Source organism: Anguilla rostrata, chromosome 15 (genome assembly GCF_018555375.3).
Source record: "Anguilla rostrata isolate EN2019 chromosome 15, ASM1855537v3, whole genome shotgun sequence".
Classification (NCBI taxonomy): domain Eukaryota; kingdom Metazoa; phylum Chordata; class Actinopteri; order Anguilliformes; family Anguillidae; genus Anguilla; species Anguilla rostrata.
In genome coordinates this window covers 36,582,289-36,598,206 of record NC_057947.1, presented here as the reverse complement: position 1 = coordinate 36,598,206, position 15,918 = coordinate 36,582,289, and the positions used below count along the sequence as shown (strand labels likewise).

General features: G+C 48.0%; 1 protein-coding gene across 1 annotated transcript in view; it reads left to right on the top strand.

The window, feature by feature from the left end:
• The window catches only part of LOC135241315 (ecto-NOX disulfide-thiol exchanger 1-like), a 57,070-nt gene extending 43,280 nt beyond the window's left edge, over positions 1 to 13,790 (top strand). The window contains exons 6-12 of the mRNA XM_064311572.1: positions 2,400 to 2,612; positions 4,915 to 5,021; positions 6,609 to 6,747; positions 8,381 to 8,565; positions 8,805 to 8,912; positions 12,421 to 12,520; positions 13,774 to 13,790. Coding sequence (XP_064167642.1) covers positions 2,400 to 2,612; positions 4,915 to 5,021; positions 6,609 to 6,747; positions 8,381 to 8,565; positions 8,805 to 8,912; positions 12,421 to 12,520; positions 13,774 to 13,790 — 869 coding nt within the window. The remainder of the gene's footprint in view (positions 1 to 2,399; positions 2,613 to 4,914; positions 5,022 to 6,608; positions 6,748 to 8,380; positions 8,566 to 8,804; positions 8,913 to 12,420; positions 12,521 to 13,773) is intronic.
• Positions 13,791 to 15,918: the final 2,128 nt, after the last annotated feature.

The window sequence follows — 15,918 nt, the reverse complement described above, 5'->3', positions numbered from 1 at the left end:
ACACACACACACAGACACACATGCACACACACACTCATGCATGCGTGACTGGAGCTGAAAACGCACCTGCATTCTGAGGACCGTTAGCAGCTGTGGTCTGCTGCAGTGATGCAGCTGGGGTCTGGGCACCAGAGACCAGCAGGCGATGAGCAGGCATGTTCTCAGGGTGCCTCTGTCTGCGTCAGGGTGATTATACAGTACACTGAACGGGACATGTGCTGTCCCAGCTGTGGCTTGCAGCATGGGGTAAAAATGGGGCTATGAGGGTAAAATGGGGGTATAAATTGAGGGTATGAGGGTATGGGGTTAAGATTTCAGTAAATCTTTTCGTTTGTTGAGGCAGTTGAAGATAGGGGTGTTAGAAGTGTTTTTCAGGAGAAAGAGAGCGCATGCATCTGGCTATGTTGGGACGTGAGTCCGGTCAGCTGTTGCTAATCTAGAAATGGCACAAAGCCTGTACACGTTGCGGACAGATTCGGCTGCTTACAGCCAGTGTGAATTGATGAAGAATTTATCCAGGAGCCCTGAGTGATTTGTGGGATTGCTCACGGTTTAGTGAGGGTGAGCACTGAGTAGCGCTGAATAGAGACTAACAAACACATGACTGTGAACTCGAGGCCCAAGCCACTGTCTGTGCTCTGGGGTCGTAACAGTGCGTTCGCTAGAAGCACTCTGGATCTTATATGCAGACACACTGATTTAATCAGCTGTGGCTCGTTAAAGCATGTGTGGACCTTCTGTGCATACCACAGATATTTAATTTAATTCCATGTTATTTCCCCATTTTAAAAATTATTTTTAATTGTCTATTCAATTTCCCAGTGTGATGGTATTATATTTATCTGAATAATGTCTTCAGCAGTATGATCTGTCATGTGGAGAAGAGTAGTGCTGTGGCAGGCGGCTTGTTTGAAATCTGCGGGCGTGAAGCGTGTTGTACTGCAGAAGCTCTTTCTCAGAGCCAGGATCGATGTTCAGTGCAGCTCCAGCATAAATGAAAAACAACACAAAGCAAAACAGCATGAATTCTTCAGCACCCCTCTGAACGCTTTGGCTCGGTGTTTTTGGAGAGGATTATTAGTGCTAAGAGGCTTTAATTCTCTATGCACTTGCATCAGAATTCTGATGAAGTTCAGTACCTGTAGATTCAGGCCAGTTCTGTTCACTTCTGTACGTGTGCAGTAAACTGTGTTCAGACTCAGGTCCAATGTTTTTTTCGTAGGAAATAAGTTAATATCTATTCTGTGCTGTTACTCTGGGAGTCCTCTTTACTGCGTCCTTTAGTCCTCTGAATGTTTGCAGTCATTTAGCTCTTAATCATATGAATACTGTCTGGTTAGCAGGGCTTTTTTGTGTGTGACTCTGGTGTGTTAATGATAATCATAAATGTTTATTGCATTAGAAAAATTAATGCAGATACTCTAACCACTTCACATCCTCATTTTCTCTCTCTCTCTGTCTCTGGCTCTAACACCGACACACACACACACACACGCTGTTTAGCTGGTGCAATGACTGCAGATTTTGGAGAGACAGGGAGGGGGAGGGGTTGTCTCATTTTGCCTATAACAGTATAGTGGCTCAGTGAGGCTGTGAGGATTTAAAATTTAATGAGATGAACCCGTGCAAAGCAGACACTGAGAGTATGGCCCTGCTGGCCTTGGCCTTTAAACATTACTACATTCTGGCTTTGGCCTTTACTACACTATGGCTTTGGCCTGTACTGATAAACATTACTACATTCTGGCTTTGGCCTTTACTACACTCTGGCTTTGGCCTGTACTGATAAACATTACTACATTCTGGAAGGATGTAGAGAAGAGGAGTTGACGTGCCTAACTGAGGGGAAAAACCTCACTTCATCCAGCGAAACATGAAAACAGTTATTCAGACAGAATCACTAAGTCCAGAGCTTGGACAGGGACTGATAACATATTGTGGTGATTACAGTTGTCCTCACCCTAGTTCTTTCCTAATCCATCCTATTGTTCCAGAGTGTTCTTGGAAAGAGCCATTAGGATGTGTGGTTAGCTGTAACTGTCCTCAGCTAGCCTACCCATCATCAGGGATGCACACTCACATACAGTGCGGTGTAGTATAATGGGTAAGGAGCTGGTCTGGTTACCTAAAGGTTGCAGGTTCAATTCCCAGGTTGGACACACTTGTATCCTTGAGTAAGGTACTTTCCCTGCATTGGTTCAGTATATATCCAGCTGTATAAATGGATGCTATGTATAATGTCGTGTAAGTCACTCTGGATAAGAGCGTCTGCTAAATGCATGTAATGTAACATTCAAATCAATGACACAGAAATGACTCACACAGAAAAGGCATGTTGGTCCTGGAAAGGTGTCTGAAGCTGATTTCTGCGTGTGCGCCCTGCTGCTTCCTCCCTGCAGACGACGGCCAGTTCGGCGCGGCGTCGGCGGTGCTGCTCGCCTGGCTGGACCGCGGCGAGGTCAGCCGCCGCACCGCCAACCTCTTCTACTCCATGATCCAGGCGGCCAATGGGCACGTGCGGCGGCTGCAGAGCGAGAGGGCGCGGCACGAGGAGGAGGCGGAGCTCGCCAAAGAGCGCTTCCGAAACGCCATGCTGGCCATCCTCACGCAGTGTAAGCCCCGCCCACTGCCGCGCCGTCCGCCACGCCCGTCCGTCTTCACCGCGACCGCCGCGGATCCGTGACCGGCAGCCCCCCCCCCCCATCGCCCCGCCCCCCCACCCCCACCCCGCCCTCCAGCACACTCCACTCAGAATCAGCCCTGCTCCGTCAGTGTGTGGCCCAGAACTGAGTCACGACTCGGTTTGCTTCTGTTGAACGACCATTTTAAAAATGCAAGGAGACTGTTCATAGGGACAGTTTGATTTCTGGGATTTAAAAAATATTATTTCAGTTTTAGTGTAAATTTTAGATTCGCCCAGTCCATTTTGTGTGCGATGAAAGACACGTTGGACATTAACAGAAGTTTCTGATGGCCGGCTGGCTTTATCATGGAAAGTATTGGGCCATTCATGGGTTTGTGGTCTAGTGCAAGAAAATGTTTCAGGTAACTCCAAAATAGCTTTCACAGCGACTCTGTAAATATATACTGCTGTAAAATATGATTGTGCACATGGATACTCCCTGATTATTTATGTGAACGGTCATTAACAATTATGTTTAAACTTAGTTTTGGTTGGAATTGTTTCCCATGGCGCATGCAACCTGAGACTGCTGCACATTAGGAAGTCCTGGCACTGTACAAAAGCTGATATTTATGTTTATAACTGCAAATAAATTCTGTTAAATTAATCTGTTCTTATGTATGGCCTCTGGAAGCATAACTTCACCTTGCCAGCTGCTTTACTTAACGTGTATTTACTTGCTCTGGACCTCAAACTTCCGAATTCTCCCATGACAGCCATTGTTAAGTTGGCTGTTCGTCCATGAAATTCTGTAAGTATATATAATATCCTTCATTGGACATGAAAACCCCAGAAAGCGAACTGTCCCTTTAAGAGTCCGGCTGCAGTGCGTCCGAACGGTAAGCCATGTCCCGTTTATTGCATGCACACTCTTCTGCAGAGAGCTCACCGCCATTCAGCGCACTTTAGTTCCAGCTTGGATAGGTACAAAGCCACCTGGGGATTCTGTCTCAGTGTGTAAGGCACGTCCGTCGAGCAGTCAATAACAGAAAGTGGGAGTGGCCACTAGTGCACTGTGGGGCGTGGCCTATAGCCCACAGCACCATGCACACGCTCGTGCTCAGTTGGGGGTAAGTACAATTTAACCGGGTGATGTGTGAGACAGAGAGAGGTGCCTCCTGGACTGCAGTTCTCTCAGGTATGAATATAATTTTAATTCTCCCTCTTTTGACCTGACTCTTACCCCATTAGCACACATTTCTCTGTAGAACTCTGCAATCTGTAATATGCATGAAATTCGCTGTCATTTGCAACAGGAAATTTGTGGCACAAATGTAGTTGTAGTGAAACTTGGGTACAATGCTGACAATTTCACAGCGATTTGAATGCTGAAGTGCTCCGAGACGTGTAACGTGTGAGGCACGCACTTTAGCTTCATCAGAATGCTCTTCAAAACAGCAAGATAATGGCTTTCAATTCCAGCAAGAGCTTGAAATAAAATAGCTCTTTTTTTACACATGATGATGAATGTAAGCCAGAGTTCATTTTCTGAGTACTTGATGCACATTTTTTAAGACCAATTTGTTTTCAGGAACATGAGTGGTTTGGCAAAATTATGTGTTTAAACATTTGGAGGCGGAGAATGTGCTGATAGTTTGGCAAATTATTCCAGCAAAAAGAATTTGGCAAAGGGGGAAGCACATATTTTGATTTCAATGGGCCACAGTCTACTGGAAACAAAAGATTACTCAACAGTTTCAATGCTGGCTGAAGGCCATCAAGACGGTTATGTATCTGGAAAGCAACATTTTACTAGAGGTGTGGCTGTAGGGCCGGGGATTGGCTGTGGTGCGTTTGATTCCTTGCTGGGATTGGCTGTGGTGCATTTGATTCCTCGCTGGGCCCAATGCTGTATATTGATCCTTACAGTAGTCATCATCATTTGAAATTGTGCAGTGTTAGTAGCCTAACATAAAACATTAAAAATATAGAAGTAAAAGTGTATGAAACGCACGCAGTGACTCTGGTTAAGGAAGAGTCCACAGGAGAGCAGCAGTCCCTGTGACCCGGAGCCCGGCTCTGTAAAACGTTGCTTCTCTCAGTCCTGAGGGGGGTGAACCTGCGGGAGGTGATCTGTAAGTACTGTACTGCGGGGACTGCGCGGAAAGCCCAGCGACATGGCGCTGTGCGCTGAGCTTCCCGCCGTCTCCCGCCTTTCTCAGTCTGCCGGCGGTGTGCGGGAGCGCTACATAAATGGCTTGTCTTGTCTGACTTCCCCTTATCCACCAAAGTCGAGCAGATAACGGCCGTTTTCAACGCCTCCGCCAAGCAAAAGGCATGGGACCATTTCTCAAAAGCACAGCGCAGGAACATAGACATGTGGCGAAAGCAGTGCGAGGTTGGTACTTCCTGTCACTTCCTCTTCATTTCCTGTCACCTGACTCCTCAGTCAGGTCCCCATAAAGCAAGTGTTTATGTGAAAGAAAGTGCTGAGTACTCTTATGGCTAACAGCTACCTGTACCTGTACCTGCAGCGGGCCAGTGCCTGTGCCTCAGTTCTGTAGTAAATGAAGGTACTGGACCACTGCAGACTCTGATCTTCATTACTATTCTGGTTAGAGGGACCATATTTCAGCAGATTAAATATGTAATGTGTAAAGTGTACGTGAGCTGACTTTTACATGTATGCATGTGGGCTAGTGACACTTCTGACCAATGGCATCAACCTCAGCCCCCAGGCCAGTAGCAGAAGGCAGCTTATTGATCACTGTGGCAGAGCAGTGTTTTGCACTCTAACTGATCTGGGATCAGATTAAAATCTCAAAGTCTCTCCTCGAGTTTCAAAGCCTGCCTGGAGTCTACTGCTCTCACTGCTGCCTCCTGGAAATCAACGCCATGCCAACAGCAGTTCACAGGGTGAAGATCAGAGTCCTCCACGATGAGCTTAATGACTGGCAGAGTCCTCCACGATGAGCTTACTGACTGGCAGAGTCCTCCAGGATGAGCTTACTGACTGGCAGAGTCCTCCATGATGAGCTTACTGACTGGCAGAGTCCTCCATGATGAGCTTACTGACTGGCAGAGTCCTCCAGGATGAGCTTAACCTGGAAACCTGGAAGTGGCTGAACTTCCCTTAAATGCTGAGCTTCAGCTCGATGTACAGCCCTGCCTCCCTGAATGAAGTGATGGAAGGGGGGATGGAAGAAAGGGTAGTAAACGGCCTGTCGTTTCAGGCGCAGGTTTTAGGGTTATTTCCACGTGTGATAAAGATGTAACTGTCTGTGCGTTTAGACATTATCTGCCCGGCTTTAATTGAGCTTACGCTCGGAAATAAAGATGTGGGCGTAAGTGATCGTTAGCTCGAAGCGCTCGAACCACGTCGGAATGCTGTCTGGGCTTTCAGGAAACCGCTCAGAACAATAAAGCGCCTCCCGGTCGAGAGGGAGAGTGTTTTTATTCACAGATAACTAATCCCGCCTCGCGCCTTTCCTGCTGGCCCGGCCGCAGCGTCAGCGGCTGTTTATTTCATTAGAGCTGAGAGATTTCACACCAACAGCTTTAAATTTCTCCTGAGCTCATCCTATCAGCCCATCGCTGCTGTTTGAAGTCAGAGTCATGTGATTTATTTTTTCTTCTGGAGAGATTGCAGCAAATGTCTCCATATATACTGCCAAAAGCTCTCTTGCTCTCTCTGAGTGCACTTCTAGCTCTTTAAAAAATTGTGCTGTGCGATCTTTTACTATTTTGTACTAATAATACCAAAGAGTAATACAATTCTGTCACAAGACACTATGTTTATGAACATTATTTTTCTAGAGCCATATTTGGGATTAGGGTCATAATCCATACTTGTGTATTATGCTGTCCTTTTCTTCTTTTGTTTTGTCCCTAAAGAGTTTAAGTTAAGATTTCAGGCACTGGCAGGTCTTGCAGAGTTATTGCTGAGCACCTGAAGGGGGCGCTGTCTGTGGTTGTGGTGTCACAGGAGCTGCGGAACGCTCACAGTGAGGAGATCATGGGGATACGCCGGGAGGAGGAGATGGACATGTCCGACGACGACTCTGAGGAAGGCGTCCGCAAGAGAACGCGCACGGACGACTCGGGTACGCGCACGGACGACTCGGGTACGCGCTGACGTTGGGTCGCCATGCGCGGCGTGGTGACGCGGTTCATCTGACTGATGCACTGTGTTTGACTTCACATGCAGCTCAGCTCCCTAAATTAAACACCATTACAGGAGTACAGGAACTCTGCTGACAAAACAACAAGCCTCAGTGCTTCTGTACTTGCGTAGCTCAACACTGATAATACTGTTTTAAAAAAACAGCTTCTTAAAGCACACTTAAAATGAAAGTTTGATTTAGTTTTCTTATTTTCACCAGCTGGTCTCCAAATGATGATTATTATTGAGCTGTTCTGCTGAGCTGTGCTCAGTGACTCATCTCACGTGTGGAGTCTGTGAGGAGGAACCAGAGAAAGGATATCCATCATTTGAGATGTGTGTTTGTGTGCCTGGCTACAAGCAGCCAACATCCACAGCAGACCACCAAATCAATTCTGGCCCAATCCCCAAACTGCGCATATCTGTGTCCTATAAAATGACAGATATTCAGGCCCATTTTGACAGTTATGCTGGCAGTGCTTCTGGGGATGATGGAAAGGATGGGGGTGGGGGGTGGGGGGTGGGGGGATCGGGGGGATCGGGGGGATGCCCCCCTCCTCCTCCTCCTCCTACTCCTACTCCTGTGGGGAAACTGATGGAAGGATTTTTGGTTGAAATGGAAGTGGGTTTTTGTAGAAAGGGTTTAGGAGCATGTTAAGAGTACACTGTTTGTGAGGTTTGCTTTTGTGATGGCATGGTTGGGCTTACCATGAATTTTACCTGTAAATGTGTGCTTGTGGGCTGTATACGTGTGTGAGAGCATCAGGAGTGGGAGTGCATGAGTGTGCTTGTACGTGTATGTATAGCTCTGCTCTGTGAGTGTGTGTGTGTGTGTGTGTGTGTGTGTGTGTGTGTAGCTGTGCTCTGTGAGTTAGCGCCTCACACTGGTACAGTGCTGGCGGTGCAGGCCTGTGCTCTGTGAGTGTGTGAGTGTGAAAGCGTGTGTAGCTCTGCTCTGTGAGTGTGAGTGTGAGAGCGTGTGTAGCTGTGCTCTGTGAGTTAGCGCCTCACACTGGTACAGTGCTGGCGGTGCAGGTCTGTGCTCTGAGTGTGAGAGTGAGAGGTGTGTATGTGTGTAGCTGTGCTCTGTGTGAGTGTGTGTGTGAGAGTGAGAGTGAGAGAAGCTGTGCTGAGTGTGAGTGTGAGCGTGTGTAGCTGTGCTCTGTGTGAGTTAGCGCCTCTCTCTGGTGCAGTGCTGGCGGTGCAGGCTGTGCTCTGTGAGTGTGTGAGTGTGAGAGCGTGTGTAACAGTTCTCTGTGTGTGTGTGTGTGTGTAGCTGTGCTCTGTGAGTGTGAGAGCGTGTGTAGCTGTGCTCTGTGAGTGTGAGAGCGTGTGTAGCTGTGCTCTGAGTGTGAGAGCGTGTGTAGCTGTGCTCTGTGTGAGTTAGCGCCTCACACTGGTGCAGTGCTGGCGGTGCAGGCTGTGCTCTGTGAGTGTGTGAGTGTGAGAGCGTGTGTAGCTGAGCTCTGTGTGAGTCAGCGCCTCTCTCTGGTGCAGTGCTGGCGGTGCAGGCTGTGCTCTGTGAGTGTGTGTGTGTGTGTGAGTGTGTGTGTGTAGCTGTGCTCTGTGTGAGTCAACGCCTCTCTCTGGTGCAGTGCTGGCGGTGCAGGCCTGTGCACTCAGGGAGGAGAACGGCAGCCTGCGCTGGCAGCTGGAGGCCTGCCGGAGTGAGGTGGAGCTGCTGAAGCAGGAGCAGGGGAGGGTCTGCCGGCCCGAGGAGAACCACGTCCAGGAGCCATCTCTGCGCCTCCTGCAGCAGAGCCTGCATAGCATGCAGCAGGTACAGCCGCCTATGCACCTCCTGCTCATACACCTTCTCACACACCTCCTGCTCATGTGCCTCCTGTGCCAGCACCGACAGCAGTACTGACCGCTGCATAACTCTGTCAATCAGACAGCAGATCTGACAGTTACTGCCATATAACTTTTTTGTAGGGTCAAAGGTCAGGCAGCCCTTGCTTGTTTTTGTTGTCAACTGCTCTCTCTCCATCCCCTGTCCCCCATCTCCCGTCTCCGTAGCAACTGCAGAGGCTTCAGGAGGAGCTGAGGAGGAGAGAGCAGGAGCTGGAGCTCGCCCGGGAGGAGAGCAGGAGTCTGAAGGCCGAGCTCCTCATGCTGAAGGAGAAGGTGAGGCTAGCAGGCGAGAGACATGCGTGCGTGTGCACACTGTGTGTGTGAGAGTGCGAGTGTGTGTCCCTTCTGCTCCTGTACTGAGGGAGTGCATGCGTGCGTGTGCACACTGTGTGTGAGAGAGTGCGAGTGTGTGTCCCTTCTGCTCCTGTACTGAGGGAGTGCATGCGTGCGTGTGCACACTGTGTGTGTGAGAGTGCGAGTGTGTGTCCCTTCTGCTCCTGTACTGAGGGAGTGCATGCGTGCGTGTGCACACTGTGTGTGAGAGAGTGCGAGTGTGTGTCCCTTCTGCTCCTGTACTGAGGGAGAGCATGCGTGCGTGTGCACACTGTGTGTGAGAGTGCGAGTGTGTGTCCCTTCTGCTCCTGTACTGAGGGAGTGCATGCGTGTGTGTGCACACTGTGTGTGTGAGAGTGCGAGTGTGTGTCCCTTCTGCTCCTGTACTGAGGGAGTGCATGCGTGCGTGTGCACACTGTGTGTGAGAGTGCGAGTGTGTGTCCCTTCTGCTCCTGTACTGAGGGAGTGCATGCGTGCGTGTGCACACTGTGTGTGTGAGAGTGCGAGCGTGTGTGTTCATAGCTACTGAGTGATGTTGGAGTTGGAGTCCGACCTACAGGGTTGGAGTCCTGATCGATGTGGTCACTTCTGGCACTACGATCCTTACTTCACTCTAGTGTTTCTTTTGCGCCTCTACATCTTGAAACCTATGCACTTGTTGTACGTCGCTCTGGATAAGAGCGTCTGCTAAATGCCTATAATGTAATGTAATGTAATGTGATGTGGCTGCACATTAGAGTGTAGGCACTTCCTGTGCAACAGCTCAGTCACAGTGTTGGGGGCAGGGGGGGGGTGTTTGGGGCTTGGGGGTGGCAGCTGGGGGGTGGGGGGGAGCGGGCAGTCTGTTTCCGGGTGATTAGGGTCCTGAAATCCCAGCTGTAGGGAGTCTGTGGGTCTGGGGCCTGCTGATATTCCCCCGTATCCCACTGTAGCTGTATCTGTGAGAACTCACTTCCTGCAGACAGAGCTTCAGTCCGGCCTCCAGTATTAACCCCCTCTGCATTCTCACACATTATTCTGGGGGGTCGGGGTGGGGGTGCTGGACACTGTTAGACTCAGTGGCAGTCTGCAGAGTGGATGGGGGGGGGGGGGGTGATGCAGTGCATCCTCATCCACACAGGGTTGAGCTTTTATCCCTTTACTAGTCAGGCTAATAACAACCTTCTCTACATATCTAGCACTGCATAACCGATTTTACCTGCGGACTGTTAAGTTTAACAGCATTAATTAAGTCACTTTTATGATTGTTGTCACAAGCAGTGCTGGGCTGACATTGCAAATAGCACTGATGCATAAAATCAGTCAAAAACAACAATCAAAAATTTTTACTGGTAAAATATTTACACTTTTTGCTCTCTAACAACTGAGCAGGGCTGTATTTGGCAGGATGTCTCCATCCAGGGAGAAACAGGAGCATAAGCATTCTGTTTAACAGGAGCATAACCGTGCTGCCAGAACTGAGCTGTGGTGTTAATAGCCTTCAGTAGGAGGCCTCAGCAGCTATCTGCAGGGGAACGGCCGGTCTCTTAGTGACCAATGAGAAACACTGGACTGATATCTTTGGGAATATTTCAAAAGGAAACAAATAATTGATTGTCTACACTGTTCTGTATCTGTGTTTCATATTTAGCAAACAACCAGCTAGCAAATTTAGCACTAGCGGGTAAGTCAGCTGGAAAGGTACTGCGTATCACAGCAGCTGCTGTGTTTGCTATATGCCGGTCTGCACTGAATAATATATGTTCACCAGATCATTAGAACTGTATTTGCTTTAATACTTGCAGTTTCAGCTCTGGCCTTAATTATTAACCGAATCAATAATTAACAGCAAAGCAGAGCGTTAAATGAGTGCTCTATTCCCACACAGGGGCGTATGTTGAGGTGAGAATGCGTTTCAGCCGAGAGAAGGGAAGGGATGCCCGTCTAGCAGGAGATCGTAATCTGTGGGGACGAGGGTGACGAGGGTGTGCACAAAGACTACTGATCTGAGCTGAAGTGGAGAGGAAGAGTTAACGTAAAGGTCAGCAGTAATTAGGTATCTGGAGAGAGATGATGGTGATAAGAAAGCAGGAGAAAGGTGAGAGAAAAAAAAGACAGACTAGCAGAATGTGGTATTTAAGTTTGATGAATTGCAGTAGTTGCGTTTGCAGTGACCTTTATCTGTGTCTGTATCTGTTCACCCAACAAGATGCTGTCCATCTCTTTCTGTTCAGAATTTTGTTGGTTGGGTGCTGTATTTATTTATTTATTTACTTTTTTGGGGGGGGGGGGGTCAGTGCTTTGAGAAATATATTTTTTAAAAGCATGTCTCATTTTGCTGAAATACGGCTGTGCTCATTTCCTGGGCTCAATGACAAACAGGCCCATTATTGCTTTTTTTAAAATCTACCCGTTGTCCACAAGTAATGGTGAATTAAGGCAACTGGTCTATATTTGCGAAATACTAGAACGCTATGATGCCCCATCGTCTCGGTTGCAGGTCTTACATTTTTCCACTGTTATAAATGTTGAGCCAGTAGAAATGAATGATCTCTCAAAAGAATGTGAATTTCTGAAGTGGCCATCATTTAGAATTCTGTTTCCATGGAGTCAAACTCATTCACTGGTGTGTGAGTCAGCTGAGAATGCACACACACCAGTTTAGCCTTGTGTGTGTGTGTGTTTGTGTGTGTGTGTTTGTTTGTGAGAGAGTGTGTGTGTGTGTGTGTGTGTGTGTGTGTATACGAGTGTGTGTGTGTGTGTGTGTGTGTTTGTGAGAGTGTGTGTGTGTTTGTGAGTGTGTGAGTGTGTGAGTGTGTGTGTGTGTGTTTGTGAGTGTGTGTGTGTGTGTGTGCGTGTGATGCCTGTCTGTGTGTGTTTGTGAGTGTGTGTGTGTGTGTTTGTGAGTGTGTTTGTGTGTTTGTGAGTGTGTGAGTGTGTGTGTGTGTTTGTGAGTGTGTTTGTGAGTGTGTGTGTGTTTGTGAGTGTGTGTGTGTTTGTGAGTGTGTGTGTGTGTACGAGTGTGTGTGTTTGTGAGAGTGTGTGTATGTGTGTGTGTGTGTGTGTGTGTGTGTGTGTGTGTGTGCGTGTGATGCCTGTGTGTGTGTGTGTGCGTGTGATGCCTCTGTGTGTGTGTGTGTGATGCTGTGTGTGTGTGTGTTGATGAGTGTGTGTGTGTGTGTGTGTGTGATGCCTGTGTGTGTGTGTTTGTGTGTGTGTCTGTGCGTGTGTGTGTGGTGATGCCTGTGTGGATGCCTGTGTGTGTGTGTGTGTGTGATGCCTGTGTGTGTGTGTGTGTGTGTGTGTGTGTGTGTATGTATGAATGCGTGTGAGTGAGTGTGTGTGTGTATGAATGCGTGTGTGTGTGTGTGTGATGCCTCTGTGAGAGTGTGTGTGTGTGTGTGTGTGATGACTGTGTGTGTGTGTGTGTGTGTGTGTGTGTGTGTGTGATGACTCTCTGTGTTTACAGGGGCTGAACGGATACACAGCGGTGCTCCGCGGTGGTAAAGAGCTGGCGGTGCCTCTGCAGTCAGAGAAGGAAGCAGTGCTGCTGGGTAATTACCTGACCTGTGAACCACTCACACACACACACACACACAATCACACTCATACATACACTCACACACACACAATCACACTCATACATACACACACACACACACACACACACACACCACACAATCACACTCATACACACACACACACGCATTCACACACACACACACACACACACACACACACATCACACTCACTCACATGCACACACACACACACACACACATCACACTCATCACACACACACACACACACACACACACACACTCACTCACACCATCAACACACACACACTCACACTCATACATACACACACACCATCACCCCACACACACACACACACACACACACACACCTCACACTCACTCACACACACACACACACACACACACTCACACTCATGCACACACACACACACACACACACACACACACACTCACACGCATTCATACACACACACACACTCACTCACACACACACGCATTCATACACACACACACAGCCACACAATATCACACGCATTCATACACACACACACACACACACACACACACTCACTCACACGCATTCATACACATACACACACACACACACACACACACACACCTCTCGCTGCTCTAGTAACTGCCCAGGTCCCAGGACTGCACGGGGCGAACCGATGGCTTTGTATTGGTCTGCTCCTGTGCTGTTCTGTTTCATATGGTTATCGGCTTTAATATTCTATTCACTTAAGTGTCTGTAAAATGAACTGCATTCTAAAGGGTTTGGGCAAAAGTTTGTTCAAGTGTTTCCTTCACTCCAAGAGCGTTCTCTCTTTCCCTCTCTCTGCCTTTCCCCATTGTGCTTTCTTTTTTCCATTTTGAAGCGGCTCAGAAAAGAAGCGCCCTTAAAGTAGAGTCTTAATAAAAATATTTTTAGTCTTTTTAAAAGGGGCCAACCGAATCATCAGGAAGCAGGGGGTTTACCGTCAGTGATGGACTGACTCTGTCTGTCTGTCAGTGATGGACTGACTGTCTGTCTGTCAGCAGCTGAGGCGGTAACGTTCCCATTTCAAACTCCCGCTGAGAACGTAACCAGCAGCAGTGGAGTTGCATTGTGGGTACGGGTGCAGTATTTTTCTGCATTCTTTTTTTAGCATTCATCTTGGTAAGCCATTGAAACGGCGAATGGCTTTGCATTGTTGAACGGCACAATGGACAGTTTGCACAACAAAATGGAGAGTCATTCTGGGTCCCTCCCCCCATTGTCCCCTCTCTGGCTGGGGCAGGGGCGTGTGCGGGGTGAGCAAGGCCGGCTTTGTCCCGCAGATGGTGCGAGCGTGCCTCTCATTTGGAGACTGACGGAATCCATGTGATGCGACTATCAGGCCACCTCCGCAGCGATTGGCTGGACTGCCACCCCCCCTCCGCAGCGATTGGCTGGACAGCCCCCCCCCCCCAGCAGCCATTTACTGCACAGATGTGCTCAGAGGTCTGGCGGCCATTCTGTCTTCATTACCCTGACAGGACACAGGCCTGTTTGGACTCGTGTCACAGCGTATATGGGATCCAGCCAATCGTAACGCAAATGTGAGGAGTGTTTAGACAAGGTTTTTTCAGTTTTTTTGTTTGAGGGTTTTACGATACACATTCTGTTATCATTAATGCAATTATTAATATTCTGTTTCACTGTCTACATTCTGTCAGTCTCTCTCACTTTCTTAGGCTTATTTTAAGCAGCTGGAGTAGCTGGTAAATCAGTTGTTTATTTTTTTCAAAAAATAAGATTCTTTTGAGGGAAAAGAGCATCTGTCCTTTTCCCCCCAGTGATTCAGGAAGGCGGGTTCGACCTATGACCCCATGGATGCATTGTCACTATGGATACAGGCACTAGTACGCTTCTCATTGGCCCATTTCAAATCCGTGTCTGACCCTTGATATCCACCTCACTTGTGTGGCTCTTGTCCCTAAAAACCAAGAGGAACACTGCCAAATTTCCCCTGGGCCTCGGAGTTTGAAAGGCACATTTAAAAGGGTGATTCTCATTTCTTTAAATGCCCTGCTGTGGTGTAATATTACAGGGCTGGAGCCTGATGGCTGTGTGCGGTCTGGAGCCGGGGGCTTTGGACTGAGACAGCAGGAAAAGCAGAAGTGCCTGCTTCTATTTGCTGAGTTTCTCACTCAATTCATATCCTTACGAGTCGCTGCTCACAGAAGAGCAGTACAGAGGGGCCGTTTTGGCTTTTCTGTGGCTGTATTTTTGGTCCATGTTCTGCCACTTTTCACAGTAGTACACACATTAATATACAGGAATGCTGTAATATTTATCACCACAGTAATGTACTGAACTGGTGCGTGAGACCAAATTCACTGACAACCAGCCAGCCACTGAAGTGCACTGAGACATCTGAAGTGAATTCTCCAAGACCAGAGAGAATCTTCGCATTGAATCCCCCTAAAATAGCCAAACTGTGTGCATCAGTTGCTTAGCAACAGATCTCTTCTGATCCTTTCTTCAGCCATCTTCCTTGTTTTTGTTATGAAAATTATGAACAATAAGCGCTATGCCCACCAAGCCCTCACGGGAAAGCCAGTCATGCTTCAGCTGATCTAAATACACCAGCCAATCATGCTTTAGCTAATCTACATACACCAGCCAATCATGCTTTAGCTAATCTACATACACCAGCCAATCATGCTTGTGCATGTGGACCTTTTGGAAGATCCTGTCTGTCCACCGTGAGCTGGCCCAGAACAGAACCAACTCCGCTGTTGGACCTGGACTTCACTCCTGCCGAACTCGAAAAATTCTTTTTTTTCGTTCCCCATTTTTTAAAGTTTTTACTAAAATACTTTAAATGTCCAACTGTGTAATCCTGTGTGACACTTAGTCCTGCCCCTAAATGGACATGCCCCCTGGTGGAAAAGCCAAACCCCCCAGCAAACGAGCAGGAATTAGGGTCTAGCGGACAAAACTTCAACTACTCAGATATATACATACGGTCCGGATCACCTAAAACACCAGCATGTGCGTAACAGAGTAATACAGTAATACAGACTTCACCTTAACTACTTCTATTGAACACAACTGCTGTGTAACTGCTCATATGAATTATGTAACTTAAGAGATTCTTGCATATGAGGAAGTGGCTTCTGGGTAATCGCAGACAGCTCGTTGAAGAACCTGAGGCTGCCCTTCAGAACCGCAGGCCCTGGAGTGGGTCAGTGAAACAAACACCCAGCCGTCTCCACCAGGGAAGCTTCGGACACGAAATGCATCCTGTCACTCATCCCACAACAAGGAAAAACCTTCATTAGTAAAGTGCCATTCGCAAACCCAAGGCCTGGACCAGAAGCCTGTTTAATGTCGAAAGAACACCCCAAAAACTACGTTAATTTTGTTTGACTTGTTGGCGAAGCATAAAAAAAGATCT